The sequence below is a fragment of the Phycodurus eques genome, chromosome 2 (genome assembly GCF_024500275.1).
Source record: "Phycodurus eques isolate BA_2022a chromosome 2, UOR_Pequ_1.1, whole genome shotgun sequence".
Taxonomy (NCBI): Eukaryota; Metazoa; Chordata; class Actinopteri; order Syngnathiformes; family Syngnathidae; genus Phycodurus; species Phycodurus eques.
In genome coordinates, this window is record NC_084526.1 from 19,613,023 (window position 1) to 19,637,807 (window position 24,785).

Here is a 24,785-nt window from a genome sequence, read left to right on the forward strand (position 1 = left end):
AGGGCCAGGTGACTTTGAATAGTTTTTTTGCTTAATAAATGAAATTACCATTTAAAAACAGCATTTTAAGTTCACATGGGTTATATTTGTCTATTTACATTAGTTTGATCTTAAAGTCAGGAAACTATGCAAAAATATAAGAATTTGAGAAAGCGGCCAATACTTTTTCACAGCACTGTAAAACAATTCCAGAACAGTGGTTCATTTATATTTTCATATAGAAATAAAATGCATATTTTAAAAAAATGTTAATCACTCTATTATTCAAGTATTTTAAATAGCTTTTCATTTATTTAATGGCACAACAATCTTTAACTGCACAGGAAAATGTACAAGCGTATCAAAAAGTATAAATATAACTAAAATAAAAAACTACTCGTTTGAAAATGCCTGGGAGATGTGTAACGGAGATGGTCACCTTGTGGTGTTTTATGCGTATTGTTGTAATAAGGGCGGCACGGGGGACGACTGGTTAGAGCGTCAGCCGCACAGTTCTGAGGACCCGGGTTCAATCCCGGGCCCCGCCTGTGTGGAGTTTGCATGTTCTCCCCATGCCTGCGTGGGTTTTCTCCGGGCACTCCGGTTTCCTCCCACATCCCAAAAACATGCATAAATTGGAGACTCTAAATTGCCCGTAGGCATGACTGTGAGTACGAATGGTTGTTTGTTTCTATGTGCCCTGCAATTGGCTGGCAACCAGTTCAGAGTGTACCCCGCCTCCTGCCCGATGAGAGCTGGGATAGGCTCCAGCACGCCTGCGACCCTAGTGAGGAAAAGCGGCTCAGAAAATGGATGGATGGATGTTGTAATAAGTGGAGTGTAGTATATTTTATATTAACATTTGCTTGACAAAATTGCCATTTGTGATTGTGTGTTCAACTGACAACTGGTGTGTTACATGTGTCCAAAAGTTGTTTCAATATCATGTAAACAAAAATACAATTTATAAATATTTTATTTTAAAAAGGCACTCACAACATATAAAAGATGCCCAGTGGCATACTTTGCGATTATCCTCCATTACACAATGTCACCAGTATCCCCAATGAAAAATTGCTGCATACTAAATTTACATTATTTTTGCACACAAAAAAACAGATTTGTCCATTTAAACCTGCTGTCTCCAGAAAATACATAGGCAGTGTATGAGACCAAAACGTTTGTTTTTAGTGAACATTTTACACAAACTTCAGTCAGCAAAGTTGTCCAACCCCACTTCCTTAAAACAGCACATTTTCTAAACAAAACCATTCATATCCCAAAAACACATAGCCTTTACTTTTATGAAAAAAGACGCAATGTCATGCAAAAAAAGTAAATTTTAAATAGCTGTGCCTTGAAAACCTAGTCGTCAGCTCTTGACAATTATTGTAAAGTAAAATGTCGTCAGGGAAACAGAAACTTACAAATTACAAACATACACATTGAAAATGAAAAAAGAGGAGAAAAGAAATGAGTTTATAATAGAGAACATGGAACAATCAGGATATAACACACTGGAACTTCATTTTGACCAGCCAGGTAATGCCTGCATCAGACTACAACACAAATTTGGTCTTTCACAATTGCACTATGTTAGAGTATTTGATTTGACAAGATAAACCCCAATGATCGTAAAAGACGGGATACGGTGGTATCGGAATACATGACGTGTACTGTTGCAACTGTCTGACCAAGATATGGCAAGATTTCATGGCAGTAGTCTGACATAGTTTAATCGTGAAAGACCAAATTTGTCTTGTTGTCTGATCCAGGGATAAGACTCAGAACTACACTAAACTATGGATTTTTTTCATGTGAACAAAATCCATAACTGCTATTGGCCCAGCAGTATACTGGAGGGATGAGCAGTGGCTCACTCAAATGGGACAGGGTAGTCCTATCAAAACAGGCTAATTTCGGAGCAGCCAAAACTCATGGGAACCATTTGAAATAGTGAAAAATGCACATTATGTCTCCTTTAATTAAATGTCTTTGGCATTAACCACTAGGTATTACATTAAAGATATAGGAGGTCCTCACTTTACAACAGCCCACCCAACGTACAAGATTTCAAGTTTCCAAATGGGTCACGATTAATTAGTTTGGAGATACGTGGTCATATGGCATGCTCGGTTACCACCAAACATAGTTTTTGTTTCATGTTAATTGCCTAGAAATGTTTTGTTATTTTTTAAAAAACATTTACTGCAATTACGACTTTACTAATAAGTTAGTGTAGATTAGTGATAACGGGGTGTTCCGACTTGCGTACATCTTTGGGTAGCAATGTCTGTCCAGACATACTGTATGTATTTTCAAGCTTATAAAGTGTGGGTTGGGGTGCTTTCGTTGGTCTGGGGGACCCCATTGGGTCCTGGGGGGCGCCTCCCCTGGCTTGGAGCACCGCAGGATGGGCTTGCTGACTTGGCCCTCCCCTTCCTCAATGTGTCGGCTCAGCAACTCCATACACCAGTTGACTAACATGCATGTGATATGGTGTTCGTTCACTAATAAGTTTCATAGGCACGCTATAGGTCTGAATTGCTTATGCTGGGACAACGAACAATAACACAGGTTATATTAAGAGATGAACTCACAGGTTCTTACAGGTGTTTAGACAAGAAAAGCATCCCACCACACTACTCATCAGTAGCACTCCCTTGCTCATTACCCACATCCTGTCCTGTCCTTTTCTGTCCTCCCATCTTGTCCTATTGGTTAGTTGTTGCATGTCCTCACTGGGTGTGTGTCCCCCCACCCCACCACAAATAAGAACACAATTTGACTTTTGTAATGTTACTTGTGGTCAAATCTTTAGACTGTCTATTGTTCTGCTGTGGTTCGCACCACTATTCCCCTTGTCCACTCTGTCTCCTAAAACCCCATTCTGTCCAGCTGCATTTTCAATAAACATAATAATTAAATAATTAAAAAGTTAAAAAAATAAGCAGAGTATTTCAAACTCCCCTGTTGCACAGCAAAACTGTTCCAGCACAAAAGGCATACAGATCCACCATTCTGCATGGCCATGCAGCTGAACATGACAGGTTAAAGAGTGTGTAATGAACACTCAGTTACCGTTGTACTTACTGTTTTTCATCTTATTGTTATGGCCTAGAGTGTTTTTATTAAAATATTTACTGTTACTTCATGACTGCATAACTTGTTGCATTAATTGTCAAAGTCTATGACACAATATCTCAACTCTCTGGCAATCGCCAACCCCCAAAAAATAATAAAAGGAAGCCATTTTGGGATCCTGCACCCTCGATTTCAGAAACCCCGTTCCATGAAATCAATTGAAAATGACACACCCCAGTTTTCTTGTCTTTACGGCAACCTGCAGTTGCTTTCTTCACAGCAAAGAAACCTCAAATAGAAATTAGGACTCAGGACAAATAAAAAATTAACATGTTAATAATAATAAATACTGGATGGTTTTCACAATCACTTCTTAGCCACAGTCTCCAGGTAGCTGATGAATCTCCTCAGGTTGACTCTGACATTGTCGATCACGCACAGCTGCTGCGGGCTGTACTTGTCTCTTCCCACCTTACGGATCTGACGACAAAAACGAAGCGAAGAATGTAGACAACAACCACGTATTCCCTGGGGAAATCCTCAAATCTTCTATGTGATGTACAGATAGTGTATTGTGTGTCCAAAATACAGTGCAACATAATGTTGGTTGACTTCAAATTATTCACTGGAAATCATGTAAAGTCCACTCATCTGTTCCAGGGTCAAACTGGCACCATCATAAAAGATTATTATGTGAACTGTACAGGCAATGTTGTACGTTTAGCATTCTTCACTCTCATATAAGTGTAAAAAATATGTCAGGTTACAGGTGTATAATAAAACTTAAATGATGGCATTTCAGGCAGTGTGAAAGTGGCTTCTGATACTTCGACTCTGTTCACCTATTCTGTGTTGTTGCCATTTATACAGGATAACCACATCAAAACAAAAAAACATCGGCTATCCCAGACAGTGCGAAAGGGGCTTCTGATTACCCCATAAAAATGGAAATTTTCCACGTCGACTTAAGTCTTGTCATTAGCATGATGCTTTCAGCTACATGCATTCTAATTGCTTAATATTTGATTCATACTGCGTGCTCAAGATTTGCTGATGTCAGGCGTGAGGATGGTTTGAATTCCAAAACAACAACAAAAACAAGGTACCTTAGCCTTAAACACAGGCTGAAGAGTCTTTAAAGCGGGCAGTAACTGGATGCTCTTGGCTGCAGTCTCCGCCTCCTCGCCGTCCGCAAACACGTCAAAAAGAGCGTCCAGGGCCTCGCCATTGACCACCAGGTTGGCATCGTTGTTTGCTACTTGGAGCAAGCCATTCCCAATCACCTGTGGAAGAAATGTTTCATTAAAAAGACGAATGGACAAGAATACAAGCCTTTGTTTTCCACACAGAGATCCTGCAAAAAAAAAAAACCCCAGAAGATTTACCCATTAATCCTAAGGCAGAAAATTTCAGGGTTACCTTCTTCGCCCCATTCAGTGTCGGTGCAGTTTATATAGAACAGCAACAAGGAAAAACCGCGAGCAAATACCCCCTACTTCATATCCCCATTCCATATACTCAACAAGCACTTGTAAAAGAAAAAAAAAAAAAAGGGCAGAAAAATACAGACTTTTACAGGCAGTGTGAAAGGACGTGACCTGAAGGGTTTGAGCTGAGCCCTTTTCTTTGGCGAGGGCGCTGCCGGCAATGCCCAGGATGGCAACGGCGTTGACCCTCACGCTGATAACATCACAGCGCGCAGCAGCTTCGCTGAGGCTCATCAATTGTTGCAGACTTATGGACTGTCATACATCAAACACAATGTTACAAATTACACTGATGATATTGTAAGAAACTATTTCCACCCCTCCAGGATGACGTTCTTGTTACCTGAGCGATATTTTTTGATGCAGTCATCTGTAAAAGAGACCGCATTGCACTGATGACTGCCTCCAGGAACTCCTCATCTGTGGGAATCTCTATGTGAGGGGTAAAACGACAATACATTAGGGACACAATGTAATAGCATCCAAAAAGATAAAAGCTACATCTAAAATTCAAGAATTGAAACGCAAAAGCAGTCAAGTGCTATTTAGATAAAAAATAGTCACACCTACTAGCAGACTGCCTTTTGCACTATCATTCAATGGTGCATTCCCTAACCCTGCAAAACAAAACAACTACTACTTTGTAAATATTGTTGAAATGAAAGGTTTGGTTGCAGAAACCACCAAGCACCATTTGTATTTTGATGCAACTGCAGTCATCTCCATTTAAGCCAATCACTTACATCATCACGAATGTCACATATTTCCTCAAATACGTCTGCACCTGTTTTTTCTCCTTAACTTGCTGCTGATATAGTTTCTATTGTGCTTAAAAGTGAACGGAAAGTACGTATGATAATTGCATGAAACAGTCAGAGAGATGATGTCATGAAACTCATCAGTGTAGTGATATGTCGGTCGCAAACAAGCCTATCGCGAATACTCCCTTCTTCACTTCACACGTGTACATTGTGCAACAAGAAAAATAAAACTGGACCTCCTGTATGCCAATGTGAAGGGAGCTCATATATTGTAAAGAGAAAAGAATTGCATTTGAACTCCTCAAGTCTACCTTTACGCTTTTGAGTGAAACCAAGATGAATATAGCCCTACCATATTTGGTAATCTGATTCAAAATGGACGCCATATGCCTCAACTATAAGGCATTAGTAGAACCATGTGATTTCTCCCTGCCAATTAGTGAATACATTTAAGAGTAGTTAAATAGATAAGTAGTTTTCTATCTATCCATCCAACTACAGCTACCTACCCATTCATCTGTTGTATCGATCCATCTATTGTATTAATTCACCTATTTATATCTTGTACTTTATCCACCTAAGTCCAGTAGCAGGAAGAAGTATGTGAACCCTTTGGAATTTCAATTTCTGTATAAATTTGTCATAAAATGTACTCTGATCATCGAAATCACAAGAATAAACGGAGTCTGCTTAAACTAATACCACACAAACAATTGTGTTTTCATATTTTTAAAACGCATAACGTAAACATTCACAGGCCAGGGAGGAGAAAGTAAGTAAACCCTTGGATTTAATAACTAGTTGACCCTCCTTTGGCAGCAATAACCTCACCCAAACATTTCCTGCAGTTGCAGATCAGACGTGCACAACGATCAGGATTAATTTTGGACCGTCCCTCTTTACAAAGTGTTGTAGTTCATCAAGATTCCTGGGATGTCTGGTGTGAATAGCTCTCTTTTGAGGTCATGCCACAGCATCTAGATCGGGATGAGGTTAGGACTTTGACTGGGCCACTCCAGAGCATGTATTTTCTTCTTTTGAAGTTGTTCAGTTGTTGATTTGCTTCTGTATTTTGGATCATTGTCCTGTTGAAAGATCCTCTCTTGAGCTTCAAATGTTGGACATATGGCCTAAGTTGTTGCGCAAAATATCTTGATATACTTGAATTCATTTTTCCATTGATGACAGCAAGCTGTCCAGGCCCTGAGGTAAAAAAAATAATCATGCCCATACCATGATGCTCCTTCAATCATGCTTCACAGTTGGGATCAGGTTTTGATTGTGTGCTGCACCAGTTTTCCTCCACACATGGCATTGTGTACTCCTCCCAAACAATCAAACTTTAGTTTAAGCTGTCCACATAAGAATTTGCCAGTCGTGCTGTGGATCATCCAACTGCTCTTTACCAAACTTTGAACGTGCAGCAATGTTTTCTTAAACAGCAACAGCTTCCTCCTTGTTGTTGTTCACCCATGAACCACATTCTTGTTTAATGTTTTATATATGGTAGATTTGTCAACAGAGATGTTGGCATGTGACAGTTATCTCTGTAAGTCTTTAGCTGAGATGTAGGCTTCTTTTTTTTCTTTTTTACATTAATTGGCATGCTGTGACGTCCTCTTGCAGTCTTGTTTACAAGCTAGGTTCAGATTTACTCCTTGGAAGAGAAGCAACAGGGCTGAACTTTCTCCATTTATAGACAGTTTGTCAAACCGTGGACTAATGAAGACTTAGAAACAATTTTGTAACCTTATCTAGCTTTATATACATCACCAATTCCTAATCGCAGGTCATCTGAGAGCTCTTTTGAGCGAGGCATGGTAGACATCAGACAATGCTTCTTAACAGGAGAGAATTCTAAACTGGTGTGTGTTTTGTATTGGCCAGAACAGCTTTAAGCCAGACCTACAGAGGTGCCAACCTAAGGAGAGTCACCAACCTAAGGAGAGTCACTTCCAGAACAATTTGTCTAAATTTCCATATTAAATTTTTTTTTTCAAGAACATCATCATGGGACAGTTTTGCACTATATTTTGAAATAGGATAAAAATAAGTCTGCATACTGTTCAATTGCACAACATAATTATTACACTATAATCGTAACTTAATAAATTATGGCTTCAATATTTGTTATTTTAATGTTTTTATTGCATTAGCCTTAGAACGGCGGAAGCAGTTGCAGCCTGAATCAAAGTATGAGATTTTGACATTACCAATTCTGTTTTCAACCTTGGTTATAAAAAATATATATTTTTTATCATCGTCTATTATATCAGATTAATCAGATCTTAAAAGTCAATTAAAACTCGGCACTCTATTATGCAAACATCCATCTATTTTCTACCGCTTATCCGGGTCGCGTCGCGGGGGCAGTAGCTTTAGCAGGGACGCCCAAACTTTCCTCTCCCCAGCCACTTCATCCAGCTCTTCCGGGGGATCTCGAGGCGTTCCCAGGCCAGCCGAAGGACGTGGTCTCTCCAGCGTGTCCTGGGTCGTCCCCGGGGTCTCCTCCCGGTGGAACGTGCCCGGAACACCTCACCAGGGAGGCGTCCGGGAGGCATCCGAATCAGATGCCCCAGCCACCTCATCTGGCTCCTCTCAATGCGGAGGAGCAGCGGCTCTACTCTGAGATCCTCCCGGATGACCAAGCTTCTCACCCTATCTCTAAGGGACAGCCCGGACACCCTGCGGAGGAAACTCATTTCGGCTGCTTGTATCCGGGATCGCGTTCTTTCGGTCACGACCCACAGCTCATGACCATGGGTGAGGGTAGGAACGAAGATTGACCGGTAAATTGAGAGCTTCGCCTTTCGGCTTAGCTCCTTCTTTACCACAACGGACCGATACAAAGTCCGCATCACTGCAGACGCTGCACCGATCCGCCTGTCTATCTCCCGTTCCATTCTTCCCTCACTCGTGAACAAGACCCCAAGATACTTGAACTCCTCCACTTGGGGCAGGATCTCCTGGAGAGGGCATGCCACCCTTTTCCGACTGAGGACCATGGTCTCAGATTTGGAGGTGCTGATTCTCATCCCAGCCGCTTCACACTCTGCTGCGAACTGCTCCAGTGAGAGTTGGAGCTCACGGCTTGATGAAGCCAACAGAACCACATCATCATCTGGGTACACACAAACCCCTCCACCACGACAAGGTGACGGCTCAAGGAAGGGATTATGCAAACAACCAAATAAAATTTCTGATAGATTGAATTGGATAGTTTATGCATGGACAATAGTTTAGATTTCTATTTTGTGAATGTACTTGTAGAGATGTCTTCTCTTGCATGCTATTTAAATTACAGTAATTTCTTGTGTATAATGCGCACCCATATATAATACAAACACCCACATTTTACCTCAAAATTCTGGAAAACCCTTCTACCTCTGTATAATGCATTTTTACAATGAATTATTTTGCTTCTAACGATATGATCAAAATGAACTATATTGTTTTAGTTTTTTCAAATTATTCTGATGTTAAGGACTTCATTTGATATATATATATATATTTTATTACATTCCCAACACCGCATATTCTGGTTATTTATGTGCTTTGCGAATGGCTGCCGACCAGTCAGTTCAGGGTGTACCCCGCCTCCCACCCGAAGATAGCTGGGATCAGAATCAGAATCATCTGTATTTGCCAAGTATTTCCAAAAAACACACAAGGAATTTGTTCTCCGGTAATTGGAGCCGCTCTAGTACGACAACAGTCAGTCAATTGACAGAGAACACTTTTGAGACAAAGACATTGAGAAAAACAATCACTGAGCAATAAAGGGTTGCTGGATGGATGGATGTGATTCAAATTAAACTGTCAAGCATTTCAGAAAAGCATCATTATTGAACAAAACATAACCATAAAGAAATTAAAGACGGTTGATGTTCAGTCATCAGTCCTATTAAAAAAAATAACCTATATTTTACAAATTCTGCCAGGGTATGTAAACTTATGAGCACAACGGTACATATATGCAGTCATACATACCCATCATATTGGAATGAAAATGTAGGCTACACCTCTCTCATCACCTCTAGGTGGCGGTGGTATATTAGAATGAAAGATTACAGCTTTCTCATAACCTCTAGGTGACGGTGGCATATTGGAATGAAGGTGTACAGCTTTTTCATAACTTGTAGATGGATAGTTTTTTCATTTTCATTCAGTTTTTTTCTATTTTCCCCTATACTCAATGTGCACCATTGACTTTTGACAATTTTGGGGGGGCGGGGGGAAATGCGCATTATACACGAGAAATTACGGTATATATTTATATTTCCTACATCCACTATTTCTATTGAAATGATGGAAATGTCACCATTGTGGGACTAATAAAGGTTATTGTAAATATTTATTATTAATAATCATACACTTTTAACCTGACCCCGTTTCTCAGATGACATTTCATTTCCTCTGTCTTTTCCTACCCACTCCTTTGCCTCCCGTCAAAGTAGCATGCGCCAATCAGCTTTGTTTCCCCACTCTCTTTTTTAAAATAATATAGTGTTTATATCATCGAACTCCTTCATGAAATTTTCGTCACGGTGGCCAGACACTGCGCCTTACTGGCCGATAATGTCGGGCGTTGGATCCCCCCAATGTCCAGAATAATCGGTGTTACGTCTGTGACGAGTCAGCGTTCAGTGATTTCAGTAAGAAAATACGGATGTTCCTTAACATTTGGCAGCTCTGGGGCCTCATGTACAAAGACTTGCGTGGATTTCCTCCTAAAACATGGCGTACGCTCAAATCCAGAAAACGTACGCACAAAAATATTTAGATGTATGAAACGCTGCGTACTCATGAATCTAAGCACATTTCCTTCGTACATTCCAATCAATGTGGAAATGAGCGCACATGTTGGAGTAGCTGACTCCTCCCTGTCCACGCCCACATTTGAATATGCGAATCATATTTAAATGAACCCTGCACCTGAGATGGCAATCTATGCATGATCAGAAAAAAAGGAAAATGAGCAAGGTAATGAAGAAAAATATTTTTTATGAATGTGAAGTGGCTCAATGAAGTGCAGGCACGCAAGAAAATCCTCTTTGGCACGCTGTCCTATGGCGTTAACAACATGCAAAACAGGAGTGAATGGGACAGCGCGTGTGCGGCTGTCAATGCTGTGGAGACAGAATAGCGCGCACACACTGAACTAAAAAAAGAAGTGGTCAGACATTAAGGTGGATGTGAAGCGGAGGGCCGCTGCCCACCGCCAAAGTGTGGCCAAAAAAAGGCGGAAGAACCGGCGTGGAGGGCCTCACCCCGTTCGAGGAGAGAATCGTTGCGATCATGGGTGACGCTGCTCTCTCAGGGGTGATGGGAGGTCATGTGGCTGACTATGATCACACCACAAGGTTCATACCATGTATTTTTAGAACTCATAACCAATGTGTTCATACAGTAACCTACACTCAGCCCTGTGAGATAAAGGTTCATGCGTAAATGTATGTGTGGTATTTGTAATAAATCTTTTGAATTCAAATAGCACATTAGCATATCAAAGAGGATATGGAAAAACGTTTGACTCCTTTTTGATGACTCAATTTATTATTTTAATAAGGACACGCACACTGACAAAAAGAATCATGGGGTTTTTTTTGAGGAGAAAGGGTAAATGATGCACATGATTAAAAACACATTTTAATCATGTGCATCATTGATTAAAAATGATGCACATGATTAAAAACACATTTTAATCATGTGCAACCGATGTACATGTTCAAATGAAGTAAATTCAAAGGACTCTTTTTTTCAGTGCATGTGCTGGAGTCACGAAGCGATTGTGAGGGCAATAGGCGGCATAAGTGACCACCTTGATCAATTAATAGGTGTCTTCACAAATATCAGTGGATCATTAAATACACTGGTTAACAAATGAATTCACAGTCCTTGCCTCAATTGTATTGTTGAAATCAAATGTTACCGGGCATGAATTGTTCATCAGTGCTAATTATTCATGTGTCTCTGGTGTGCAGATTTATGAGAACAGTTTCCCAGCATCACCTCTAAGTGTCGCCAAATTTCCACGGTCATGTCACTCTTGATACTCTGAACTTTGCAGTGAAAAAGAATGGACACCACGTTTTTGTGCATACGCACCTTTTGTACATGAGGCCCCTGGACCTTTAATCTTGTCTCATTGATTGGAATCTACGTTGGCTCACATCTGACTTTGATTAGCTCTTGGAGAATCCCTAGCCTAGAGGTTCACTTACGTTTTCCTCCCTGTCCTGTGAATGTTTATATGCTATTTTCAGTAAAAATTGGAAAACATAATTGTGTGGTATTAGTTTAAGCAGACTGTTTATTCTTGTGATTTAGATGAAAATCAGACATTTTATGACCAATTTCTGCAGAAATCTAAGAAATTCCAAAGGTTTCACATTATTTTTCCTCCCACTGTATCTATTGAATTCATCCATCTGTTGTATCTAATGAATCTACTGTATCAATCTACCAGAGGCGTGCAGTGGGCACCTTCAAAGCCTTCTCTGCTGGTCTAACCATTATCAAAAGAATTTGACCTGCATTTACAACTCACATAAAATTGTATTAATTGAATTTCCAACGTCACTGATGGTCTAGTGGTACACTTGCCTGACTTTGGTGCGGGCAGTGTGGGTTCAGTTTTCTCCCACATCCCAAAATCATGGTAGGTTAGTTATAGACTCTAAATTGCCTGTAGGTGTGAATGTGAGTGCGAATGGTTGTCCGTGTCTACATGTGCCCTGCGACATGACTGGCGACCAGTTCAGGGTGTAGTCCGCCTTTCGCTCAAAGTCAGCTGGGATAGGATCCAGCACCCCACGACCCTAACCAGGATAAGCGGTGTTGAGAATGGATGGATGATTTCCAACAGTCTCTTGTATTCATTACATAGAGCATGTCTCGGCTGAGCAGCCTCCAGTCGTTTAAGGGTTACATTTTTGTGGTCTGATTTGGTTACTGAGTGAAGGCAATGCACTGCCCGCCACTCATATCTATACATCAATTTCCTTTTTCTACTGTAGCTAGACAGCTACTGTATTTACAGTACCTACTATGATCTATCCCTCTCCTGTATCAATCTAGCCACCCATCCAACTACTGTATTCATCTATTTCCTGTAGCTACTAGATTCAGCATCTATCTTAACATATCTATCCATTCATCCACTCTCAATACTGCTCATCTTGTTCAGGGTCGCAGGGTGCTGGAGCCTATCCAGCTGACTTCCGTCAAAAGGCGGACTACACCCTGAACTGGGCGCCAGTTAGTCGCAGGGCACATCCACCCATCCAGCTATCTATCCATCCATCTAACTACCCATCCATCTCGCCACTTTATAAATTTCTCCCCTGTATCTACATTATCTATTAATCCATCCATCTACTGTATCTATTGTATCAGTCCATCTATTTCCAGTATCTACTAGATCTATCCATCAATCTATCTGTGGTATCTAACTACTGGATCAATCAATCAACTGTGTATCTCCTGTGTCCATTTATCTATCATCCATCTATTCACCCATCGTAATTGAGGTATTAGCAGTACCTGGTGTGCCAAAGAGCAGTGCAGACAGGTGCTGTGCCGCCTCCTGCAGGGCTGCTGCCCCCCCCAGAGACTCTGCGTCCATGCCAGAAAGGATGCTGTGGAGGCATGTCAGGGCGCGAGACTGGACCCGTTCCATTCTGCCCAGGGGAGAAGACCAGCGTCACAGAAATAGAAAGTGCTTTAAAACCTACTGTGAGCGGTCAGTTTACTTCTTTACGAGGCTTCTCCAGTAGGGAGTCTGGCAGCACACGTCCATGGCTTCCTGCCTGGGGAACTGTGTCTTTTTGAGCACCTTCAATCAAGGCAACAAATATTAGTACAGTACATATACAACCCCAATTCCAATGAAGTTGGAACGTTGTGTTAAACATAAATAAAAACTGAATACAATGATTGAAAATGAAAATAGTCAAACAGTTTAAGGACAATGTTCCTCAACATACAATTGCAAGGAAATCGGTCCGTTGCGGTAAAGAAGGAGCTAAGCCGAAAGGCGAAGCTCTCTCTTAGAGATAGGGTGAGAAGCTCGGTCATCCGGGAGGATCTCAGAGTAGAGCCGCTGGCTCCTCCACATCGAGAGAAGCCAGATGAGGTGGCTCGGGCATCTGATTCGGATTCCCTGGTGAGGTGTTCCGGGCACGTCCCACCGGGAGGAGACCCCGGGGGACGACCCAGGACACACTGGAGAGAATACGTCTTTCGGCTGACCTGGGAACGCCTCGGGATCCCCCCGGAAGAGCTGGATGAAGTGGCTGGGGAGAGGGAAGTCTGGGCGTCCCTGCTAAAGCTACTGCCCCCGTGACCCGACCTCGGATAAGCGGTAGAAAATGGATGGATGGACAACGTCCCAACTTCATTGGAATTGGGGTTGGAGAACACAAATCATATCTCCACGTTAAGAATGCACGTGGTTGGACAGTAAGTAGGGTTGTATTCACGGCCATATTTACCTCCTCCAATGAGGCTATGTTTTGTTCTTTCTTGGTTTGTCGATTTAAATTGCAAAAAAGCAAACAAACCAAGGTACGACATGCACTTTTTTTTTTATTTTTTTTTTTAGCAACAACCACGTCAATCTCTCAAATTCACAGAACAGGATTTTTATTGTACAGTGCCGTGAAAATGTATTGGCTCCCTTCTCAAATTCGTATATCTTGGATAGTTTCCCCACTTTGTTTCGGATCATCAAACAAATGTAAATATCACACAAAAATAATCCAAGTGAACTTAAAATGCTGTTTTTAAATGTTGATTTCATTTATTAGGGGGAAAAAAACTACTCAGTTATCTGGCCCTGTGTGAATAAGTAATTGCCCCCTTGTTATATCGTGATTTAATTGTGGCTAATCACAATTTTTGGTTAATTTTCACTGATTACACCCAAGCCTGATTACCTCCAGACCTCTTTAATCACGTAAACAGAATCTGTTTAGCTGCAACACAATGACACGATCCAAAGAAATTCCAGAATAGTCGAGAAATGAAATAATTTTCTATCTATCAGTCTGAGAAGGTTACAAAAGCCATTTCTAAAGCTTTAGGATTCCAGTGAACCATAGGAAGAGCCATCATCCTCACATGGAGAAAGCATGGAACAGGGGTTAACCTCCGGACTGGCCGTTAGGGTTGGGCATCGTTTGAATTTGAGTGATTCCGGTCCCGATTCTGGTTCCTTATTTCGATTCCAAACAATTCTCGATTCAGATTCTTTTAGGGGGCTGGGTCAACAAGTTTGCATGGATCAAATAAAGGGTGTCGAAATTATGAACATCCATTTTTTAGCAGCCCGCAACAGAACATTTGACTTGTGGTTCTTTATAACCAGTATCAATATCAAACCTATGAACTAAAAGGCAATGTGTCCGGAACTAGACCAATTGACTTAATGTTCATTAATTACTAATTCAGCAAAAAGTTAAATATAGCATTGTTAAAATTGTTATTTGGGACTGTTCTCACATCAAAATGTTTATATGTGCAAGTTTTAACTTGACTTCCTGTTTTAAAAAAAAAACAGGCTTGTAGCCTATTATTTTGAAGAGTACGTATCGGAACCCAGCGTTTTGGCACGAAAAGTAACTTCACACGGCACCGGTGATTTTTTTTTTTTTTTTTTAATTTAGACTTTTTTTTTTTTTTTTTTTTTAAATGGATGGAACCAAATGTTATAAAACATGGATTTCTGTCCTTACCCACCGATGAGGCACAAGGTTAGTGTTTGTGATACTGTGAGACGTTTGTGAATTTTGAATTCATTGTGATGTAAAGTTGCTACAGTGAAGTTTTAGCTCAATGTGAAGCTTTTTTTTCTGTCATCAGCTCTTACGTTGGTTTGAAGACTAAAATAAATGCTAAAAACCATTGGTGCAAAAGTGCAACCAACCATTTACCTTGTTAGATGTCTCAAGACGTATTTTATTGTTTCACTCGGCCAACTGACAGAGTTGACTTCACTGAAGCTCCGCGTGGCTAAGACTCTGAGCGGGAGGGAGTGCGTCAGACGCTACACATCGTGAAAGCGTTCTTTGCACAATGTAATCTTATTCAAAGTGTTCCACTGAGGGGACTGGTCATTAATTTCTGACTGATCATTTAAGTTTAAGTGAAGACACACTTTTGTTTACCGCCGGCGTTGGGAACAAGCACGTCTTTGTGCGCGTTATTCGTTGGTTTTCGCCACTACTTCTTTGGGGTCGGCGTACTAGGAATCCGAACTGGGAACCGAATTTTTTTAATTTGTGAGAACTTGAACCTTTGTCTCGGTTCCAATCGCTTCGATTCTTGATGCCCAACCCTAGTGGCTGACCTACGATTACTCCAAGAAAACTGTCATGACACAACAATAAGGAAGAGACTGGGCAAAAATGGCATCCATGGCAGAGTTCCAAGGCGAAACCCACTGCTGACCAAAAAGAACATAAATGCTCATCTTACTTTAGCGAAATGATTCCCAAGATTTTTGGGAGAATAATATAAGGACAGACGAGATGAAAGTTGAGCTTTTTGTAAGGTGTACGTCTCGTTATATCAGGCGTAAATGTAGCACAGCATTTCAGGAAAAGAACATCATACCAACAATCAAACATGGTGGTGGTGGTGTGATGGTTTTGGGCTGCTATTCTAGTTCAGGACCTGGACAACTTGCTGTGTTTGATGGAACAATGAATTCTGCTCTTTATCAGAAAATCCTGAAGGAAATGTTCAGCCATCAGTTTCTGACCTCAAACTGAAGTGCACCTGGGTTCTGCAGCAGGGTATTGATCTAAAACACCTTAACGAGTCAACTTCTGAATGGCTTAAAAAAACAAAATGAATGTTTCGGAGTGAGCTAGTCCAATTCCAGACTTTAATCCGATTGAAATGCAGTGACATTACCTTGAAAAGGTTGTTCATGCTTGAAAACCCTCAATTTCTTCTGAATTCAAACAATTCTGCAAAGAGAGGGCCAAAATATCTCCACAGAGATGTAAAAGACTCATTGCCAATTATAGAAAACGCTTGATTTCAGTTGTTGCTGAGGATGGCCCAACCAGTTATTAGGTTTAGGGGACATTACTTTTTCACACAGGGCCAGGTAATTTTGAATATTTTTTTCCCTAATAAATGAAATTTCCATTTACAAACAGCATCTTAAGTTCACTTGGGTTATATTTTCTTAAACAAGGCGGCACGGTGGACGACTGGTTAGAGCATCAGCCTCACAATTCTGAGGACCCGGGTTCAATCCCCGGCCCCGACTGTGTGGAGTTTGCATGTTCTCCCCGTGCCTGCGTGGGTTTTCTCCGGGCACTCCGGTTTCCTCCCACATCCCAAAAACCTGCATAAATTGGGGACTCTAAATTGCCCGTAGGTGTGAATGTGAGTACGAATGTTGTTTGTTTGTATGTGCCCTGCGATTGGCTGGCAACCAGTTCAGGGTGTACCCCGCCTCCTGCCCGATGACAGCTGGGATAGGCTGCAGCAGGTCTGCGACCCAAGTGAGGAGAAGCGGCTCAGAAAATGGATGGATGGATGGATGGATCTTAAACAAAGTGGGGAAACCATGCAAAAATACAAGAATTTTAGAGGGGGTCCAATACTTTTTCACACCACGGTCTTACCCTCAAACATGGTGGACAGGCACTCAGCAACTTCCTGATTTAGCCATGGCAGGTGTCTGTTATCCCACAGGAATTATTTAAATTATTATTATTAGGAGTATATAATCATCTTCTACCGTGCTTGTAATCACGAGGGCACCAGGTGAGCCGTAGCCTATGCTCGCTGGTGGAAGAAAGAAGCAGGGTACAGTAATATCAGTTATTTGCTTAGATTGAAATGTAAATATACCACAAACTATGATCCCTAAACACTTTAGTATAATTTCAAACATTATCCTTAAAAATAAATAGCTTACAAATTACAGTATTTGATCTGCAGAGCAAAAACATACACATGCAGTGAAGAGTCTCTGGAACTTCGTTAAACTTTAGCTCCTCTCCATATTAAAAAGTCAAAATGTGTCGTGTCAACAGATTTTAAATTGCTACTTTCCTATTATACAGGGCTTCGGCACCATCTTGTGGCATCTTTGGGCATTACAGATAGAGTACAAATATACACCTAAAAGACCCAAATAAGTGAATTTTCAGAAAATAACGGACAATAGGTAAAAAAAAAAAAAAATCAATAGGTGAATTTGTGAAAAACAAAATCATGAATATGCGTGGGATTACTGAACACCCTGGACAACTTGCCAGCCAATTTCAGAATCAGAATCATCTTTATTTGCCAAGTATGTCCAAAAACACACAAGGAATTTGTCTACGGTAGTTGGAGCCGCTCTAATATGTTTAGAGTCTTTAATGGAGCGTAACATGTTTTTGGGAGGAGGCCTGTGTACTTGCAGAATATCCTTGCAAGCATGGGGTTTCACTGTGTACAGTATTCCCTCATATATCAACGGGGTTAAATTCCAGTAAACCCCCGCAATAGACAAAATCAATGACGTACCGATCAATTATTTACTGATAGTTTATATACATTTTAAAGTTTCATATAGAGGTACACAATTCAAAGTCAATACATGATAGAGAGGTGCAGTTATTTATTTGTCCACCTTTTTTGAGGATTTAACCACACACTCTACACAAGCACATGTGCTCTGCTTGAATGACTTGAAAGTCAACCCATGAACCCTAAACCATTAGGCAATGTGCCTCACAGTGACGGTCACATGTTGTAGGCAGCGCAAAGCATCATGGTGCTTGCTAATGCTTCCCAGAATTCCTTGCAGTGGTCTTTTTAACTACAGGGTGTAGAAAATCAAGCTAAACATTGCTCTTGCATTTGTTCCATATTGTTCTATATTTTTATAAGTGTGTGCATTACATATACTGTACGTCGGGTTAGGTTGATATTTGTGAATTAATTTTATCAAACTCTCACTGTGCCTTGTGTGTTAATCAGTGGCATGCCAGTCATGTTCACTGCATTACTAAGAAACTTGGTAATTTAAATGTGTGAGTTGAAATTCCTCAGTAAGGTTCATTTTTCTGTAGTAAGTAAAAAGTAAAAGGTCCTATTTGTCCTTCTGTCACTGCTTCTGCCACATTATAGCCAAATAGTCAGCAATGCTAACTGAACCAAAGATGTGCAAGTAAATAATCTGTGATGCACTGAATCCCCAATAAATGAACTGCAATTAAGAAAGGAATTATTGTATTTGTAAATTTGCCTTTTCAGGGATGTTGTGGTTTATAAGGGCCGCGTGCACCTCCGCCGACAAACACAGTGGCAGCATGAGGCTGGACAAGCTGTTGGCCGGTGGTTCGCTTTCGTCGCTGCTCGACGACTCCTCCCACTCGTCATCAGAGGGATCTGAACACATGCACATCAAGTCTCTTCAAGAATGCGTCATTATCGCATCTTTCGCCAAATACAAAAAACATGGCAGTCATGTCAGTGGAAATCATGTCAATGTAAGCCTCACCGTCAGAGCAGCACATGTTGACGAGAATCTCCAGGGACGTCTGCTGGGCCGTCAGCAAGGCCACCGCCTCCCTCAGCTCCTCCATCTCCCTCTAGATGCAAACAACCCGCCTCGTGAGTCAACACAGTGGCCAAGATTGTTCAGCCAGTTAAATCACAATGGCCGTGGGTATGTTTGTGTGTCTGTGTTTGAACACACACAGCCTGAATGGAGGATGGCAGATGACTTTTTGTATGGCTGTAGTATGCCAAACATCTGCTTCAATATAATCAATTTGTAGGAAGATGGCTAAGAGGGACAGTTCTGTCTAGCCAAGGTCGTGGTACTCGCCTACCGGGTACTTCAGACTGAGGGTGGATCTCAAATCGCTCCTCAAAACATTGAAGGCGACCTGGAAGTTGTTGTTATGCCACCGTATTAAGGAGCGTCTCAACTGTCTTAAACACGCATAGAGGAGCGAGGAGCGAGCATCGAGGAGCTTCCAGAAGCTTGCTTAAATCGAGGGACGTCTGATGTATCCTCTGCAGAAGTCTCATAGCTCCTCACTGGTGACTTTTGAAAATGGGCGTAAACCAGCCAGATTGAGAAAGATCAGAACTTCAAATTAAATAGTGAAAACATTCAGTTTTCATCATTCCTTGATTATTTTAGTATACATATTTTGCTGAGTGTCTGTTGTATTTGCGGTAGTATTTAACACTAATATTTACGAGTCATATATGGCGGCGGGGCGGGGGGAGGCCGACGGGACCGATTTGAGATTAACCAATCACAATCGTCTTTGCATCTACAAAGTTGTAAACAGTAACAACTTTACAACTACAAAGTTGTAAACAGTAACAGGGGTGATTATATTTTACTTTAATATATATATAATATAATATATATATGAGCTTCTTAAACACCTAACCTATAATTCCATTACAATAAGATGGACATTTTTTGACTTGAGTTCGTTGTCACATTTCTGTGGGGCTAATTATGTATTACTCGTGCACTCACTGTAGTTGTCTCGCCATGCTGCACTATTTGCATATACTGGCCACTCATGCCAGAGTAGCATCTGCTCCATTTGCACACTGATTGAGGAGTATCTGTAACACTTGCACAACCAACATTGTCCCAGATGATCGCACTACTCGTCACTTTAAACCGCATACACTCCTTGAAGTCTCAGCGCCCTTTGCACTATGGTCATTGCACCGGACTATCGCAATATTAGTCATTCGAACTGCTCTAAGTGCTAGAGGACTCTGCATCTTTTTGCACAATTGTTTTTTGTCAATGTCTTTATGTCTCCAAAGTGTTCTGTAAATTGACTGTCTGTTGTACTAGAGCGGCTCCAACTACCGGAGACAAATTCCTTGTGTGTTTTGGACATACTTGGCAAATAAAGATGATTCTGATTTTGATTCTGATCTGGCTGCATAAAGGCTGGACTCCAATTAATTCATGTCCATCCATCCATTTTCTGAGCCGCTTCTCCTCACTAGGGTCGCGGGCGTACTGGAGCCTATCCCAGCTGTCATCGGGCAGGGGGCAAGGTACACCCTGAACTGGTTGCCAGCCAATCGCAGGGCAAATACAAACAAACAACCATTCGCACTCACGGTCACACCTACGGGTAATTTAGAGTCTCCAATTAATGCATGTTTTTTGGGATGTGGGAGGAAACCGGAGTGCCCAGAGAAAACCCATGCAGGCACGGGGAGAACATGCAAACTCCACACCGGCGAGGCCGGGGATTGAACCCGGGTCCTCAGAACTGTGAGGCTGATGCTCTAACCAGTCGTCCACCGTGCCGCCCAATTAATTCATATAAACCCCTAAATTCATTTGAAACAGTGCTGTCTGTATCGAGATGTGCTGTTTGCTATTTCTACCCCTAGGTCTCGGTAAAGCCTACGGCATAGAGTTCTATGACTGGAAGACATTATGTTGGAAAAGAACTGGAAAGACAACTTAGTCACGTCGGTGTGATATGTCGTTTCCTATGTTCAAAAGGAAGCACCTTTTTATTGTTTTCTGACCGTATGATTCATTCCACAAAGGTTAAAGAAAGGTGGTATAAAGGTTAAAATACTGTCGCCGGTTAGAAGATTTGACTTCCCGGAGAATCCCAATGTCACGTGATAAAAAAAAAAGGCGCTGATTGGCCGGAGACGAGATCTGTGTATCGCCGATCGATTGCTATTCCTTATGGTTCCCGGATGTCTCTCACAGCTAAATTGAAATTTTATTTGTCGAACTGAATCTGAAATGATCAAACTGAATGTGAAAATATATAATTTGAATTTTCATTGCGGATAAAAAATTCTTACATTCACTTTCAAGTTTATTGGACTTCTGTTAATACAAATTCAGATTATGTTATTCAAATTCAGTTTGTAAATTCAAATTCAATTCCTTGTGGCACATATTTCAGCCCATAAGATAGGACCTAGGAAGTTCCAAATATGGAAATGAGATACACCCAGAGTGTACCCGCCTGAACATGACAATTCATCTAGTTGGTCAGTCTAGTACCAATATAGAATAGGGGCGGGATAAAATATTTACATTGCGGCATGTCATATCATTGTATGTGATGATACAATAGTGATTCCCAAACAGTGTGCCATGAGCGATCTTCAGGTAAAGCAATGCAAATGTATTTATATAGCGCATTTCATACAGATGGTAACTCAATGTGTTTTACATGATTAAAAGCATTTAAAAACAAAGAAAAAAAACAGCTTAGAAACATTTAAAACAAAGATAAAAAAAAATAATAATAATAAAAATACAATTAAAACAGCGCACAGTGCAAGAAATATCATTTAAAAGTGGAAATGCTCTAAAAAGCATGGGAAAAAAGAAGAGTTTTTAATCTGGACTTGGGGTTGACGTCACTTCTGTTGGCAACGTATTCCATTCGTGTGCAGCATAATAGCTAAATGCTGCTTCACCATGTTTGCTTTGGACTCTGTGCTCCACTATTTGACCTGAGTCTGTCGATCCCAGAGCCCGACTGGGTTTATATCCCATTAGCATTTCATTCATGTATTCAGGACCTAAACCGTTTAGTGATTTATAGACCAGTAGCAGAACTTTAAAATCTATTCTAAAGCTGACTGGAAGCCAGTGTAAAGACTTTAGAATTAGAGTAATATGCTGCAGCATTCGGAATGAGCAGCAGCTGTTTAATGCTCTTTTTAGGGAGTCCAGTCAGAATACTATTACAATAGTCAAGTCTACTTGAGATAAATGCATGGATGAGCTTCTCCTGGTCTGCTTGACACATGCAAGCTTTCACTCTGGATATGTTCTTCAGATGGTAGAAGGCAGTTTTAGTAATTGATTTGATATGACTGTTGAAAGTCAAGTCGGAATCTATCAGAACACCAAGGTTTTCGAACTTGGTCTTTAAAAAGAGTGACTCCAGGTATTTACTAACAGCAATCCACTTTTCTTTATTGCCAAACACAATTATTTCAGTTTTGTTGTGGTTTAATTGAAGAAAGGTTTGGCTCATCCAGATATTTATCTGTTTTAGACAGTGACACAACACCTCAATTGAACTATAGTAATCTGGAGACACTGCTAGATATAACTGTGTGTCATCTGCATAGCTATGATAGTCAGAATTCAAGTTCTAAAGAATTTGACCCAAGGCTGAACATGAGGGGTCCATAGGTCATTGCCATTCGATGAGATTGAACACTTCCAATGGTTACAAAATAACTCCTTTCCTCCAGTTGCGACCTGAACCATTTAAGGAGTGTTCCATTTAGTCCTACCCACGCTTCCAACCTGTCCAGCAGTATATTATGATCTACCATATCAAAAGCCGCACTGAGGTCCAACAAGACCAGAATTGACACCTTTCCCGAGTCAGTATTCAACCTTAATATCATTTAGCACTTTGATAAGAGCAGATTCTTTACTGTGATGAGTTCGGAACCCTGATTGAAATATGTCAAAAAGTCCATTAAAGTTCAAGAAATTGCTGAGTTGGTTAAAAATAACTTTCTCAACAATTTTGGCTAGGAAAGGGAGATTTGAGATGGCTCTATAGCTTGCTAACATAAAAGCGTCCATTCTAATTTTTAGCAGAGGCTTAATGGCAGCTACTTTAAGAGCTTTAGGAAACTCGCCTGACTGAAGTGAGCAATTGATCATTTGCTGCAAATCAGCTCGCACAGACTTCGCAATATCTTTGAAGAAGTCATGTGTTATTGAGTCAAGACAGCTCGTTGATGGTTTCTGCTGCTGAACCGCTACAGTTTTTTTTAGTCAACTGTATCAAATTCTGACATGGTAATAGAGTTTTTCCTTGGTGGCTTCAGATGTAGTATCATTTTGTTGATTTGTGCTAATATTTAACCTGATGAATTGTATTTTTCTTTTCACTAAAATAACAAGCAAATTCATTTCATTTATCTGCTGTTAGGAGTTCTGGATCTATCTGATTCGGAAGGGGGTTGTGAGCTTGTCAACCACAGCAAACAGAGTGCGAGTATTGTTGAAGTTCTTACTGATGATTTCAGGAAACTGTTGCTGTCTAGCCCTGACTAACTCTTGGTTAAAATTACAAAGACTTTGTCTGGAGACGTCATAGTCAATTTGGAGTTTAGTTTTTCTCCACTTACGTTCTGCTTTACTACACTTTGCTTTGGAGGTCTTTAACATCATTGTGCTCCTCCACAGTGTTCTAGGTCGCCTCAAGATTGTCTTAGTTTTAATAGGAGCGACAGCATTCATGACATTTAAGATTTTACAGGTGAAATTATCCAAAAGTTCATAAACTGTCTCAGTATTCACAGTTTGTGGCACAGCAATGGTCTCCATAAACTTAGTGGCGGTACTCTCATTTATGTACCTTTTCTTAATAGACTGAGTTTGTCTGAACTTTTGAAAGAATCTGTAATTTAAACAATACACAAAAATGGTCAGAAATAGCCATATCCTTGATGTCAATTGATAGAATTTCAACATCCTTAGAGACGACCAGGTCTAAGATGTAACCTTGAGTGTCGGTTGGACTCTTAATATGTTGAGAAAGGTCAAATGTGTCAAGTATAGCAGAGAATTCTTCAGATTTCTTTTTCCATTTTATTGTCAATATGAATGTTAAAGTCTCCCATTATGACAAAATAGTTGTAGTGCAGTACAAATAACTGACAGCAGCTCTGAGAAATCCTCCATAAATGTTCTATTGCATCTTGGAGGCCTATAAATTATTAAAACAATAACCTTTGGGTCATCTTTAAATTAAAAAAAGAGATATTAAAAAGAGCTAAAATCACCCAGTATAATTTTTTTACACTGAAATAATGACTTCACCGCCTTTTTTCCCTATTCGACACTTGTTCATAAAATTTTAATTTGCTGGTGTCGCCTAATTTAAAATAGTATTACAGCTACTTTCTGTTAACCACGTTTCATTTATTAACAAAAAGTCCAGATCATAGGTTGTAATGATGTCATGAATCAACGTTGATCTATTACCCAGTGGCCTGATATTGAAAAGAGCTAGTCTCGCAGAGATAACTGGAGACAATGGTTTGATAGATTCATATTTTATCCTTAATAAGTTTGTATTTCTACTGTTTTTGTGCCATATTTCTTTGACCAACTTTCTCTCCCTTGTAATTACAAAGATAAAAAATGCCTGATCTCCATAGGGGTCTGACTTATTCTGGAAAAGATGCATGGGTGGAGGAGGGGCCCTTCACAAAAGTATTCTCTATTCTGGTCATGTATTCTAATCAGTCAGGTCAAACCAACATTACAACATGACAGAAATAATGGGTGCTAATTTACTATAATTAAATTACTTCACACACACACCCAAACTTTAGAGCATGATTCGACAGAATGCCCGCATGCTTACGTACAACCGTTAGTGCTAGCACTAGCTTGTTAGGCTACATAACGTTTTGTTCTCTGCTTGCGAGCCGTATCGTATTAAAAGTA

At 40.5% G+C, this 24,785-nt stretch overlaps 1 protein-coding gene across 2 annotated transcripts in view; it reads right to left on the reverse strand.

The window, feature by feature from the left end:
• Positions 1 to 943: 943 nt before the first annotated feature.
• Positions 944 to 24,785, reverse strand: part of heatr3 (HEAT repeat containing 3) — a 37,188-nt gene continuing 13,346 nt past the window's right edge. For both annotated transcript variants that reach the window (XM_061669223.1, XM_061669231.1), the window contains 8 exons: positions 18,828 to 18,918; positions 18,573 to 18,715; positions 13,066 to 13,148; positions 12,857 to 12,993; positions 4,894 to 4,982; positions 4,662 to 4,805; positions 4,170 to 4,346; positions 944 to 3,543 (listed from right to left, as the gene is read on the reverse strand). In XM_061669223.1, coding sequence (XP_061525207.1) covers positions 3,430 to 3,543; positions 4,170 to 4,346; positions 4,662 to 4,805; positions 4,894 to 4,982; positions 12,857 to 12,993; positions 13,066 to 13,148; positions 18,573 to 18,715; positions 18,828 to 18,918 — 978 coding nt within the window. In that variant the 3' untranslated portion in view covers positions 944 to 3,429. The remainder of the gene's footprint in view (positions 3,544 to 4,169; positions 4,347 to 4,661; positions 4,806 to 4,893; positions 4,983 to 12,856; positions 12,994 to 13,065; positions 13,149 to 18,572; positions 18,716 to 18,827; positions 18,919 to 24,785) is intronic.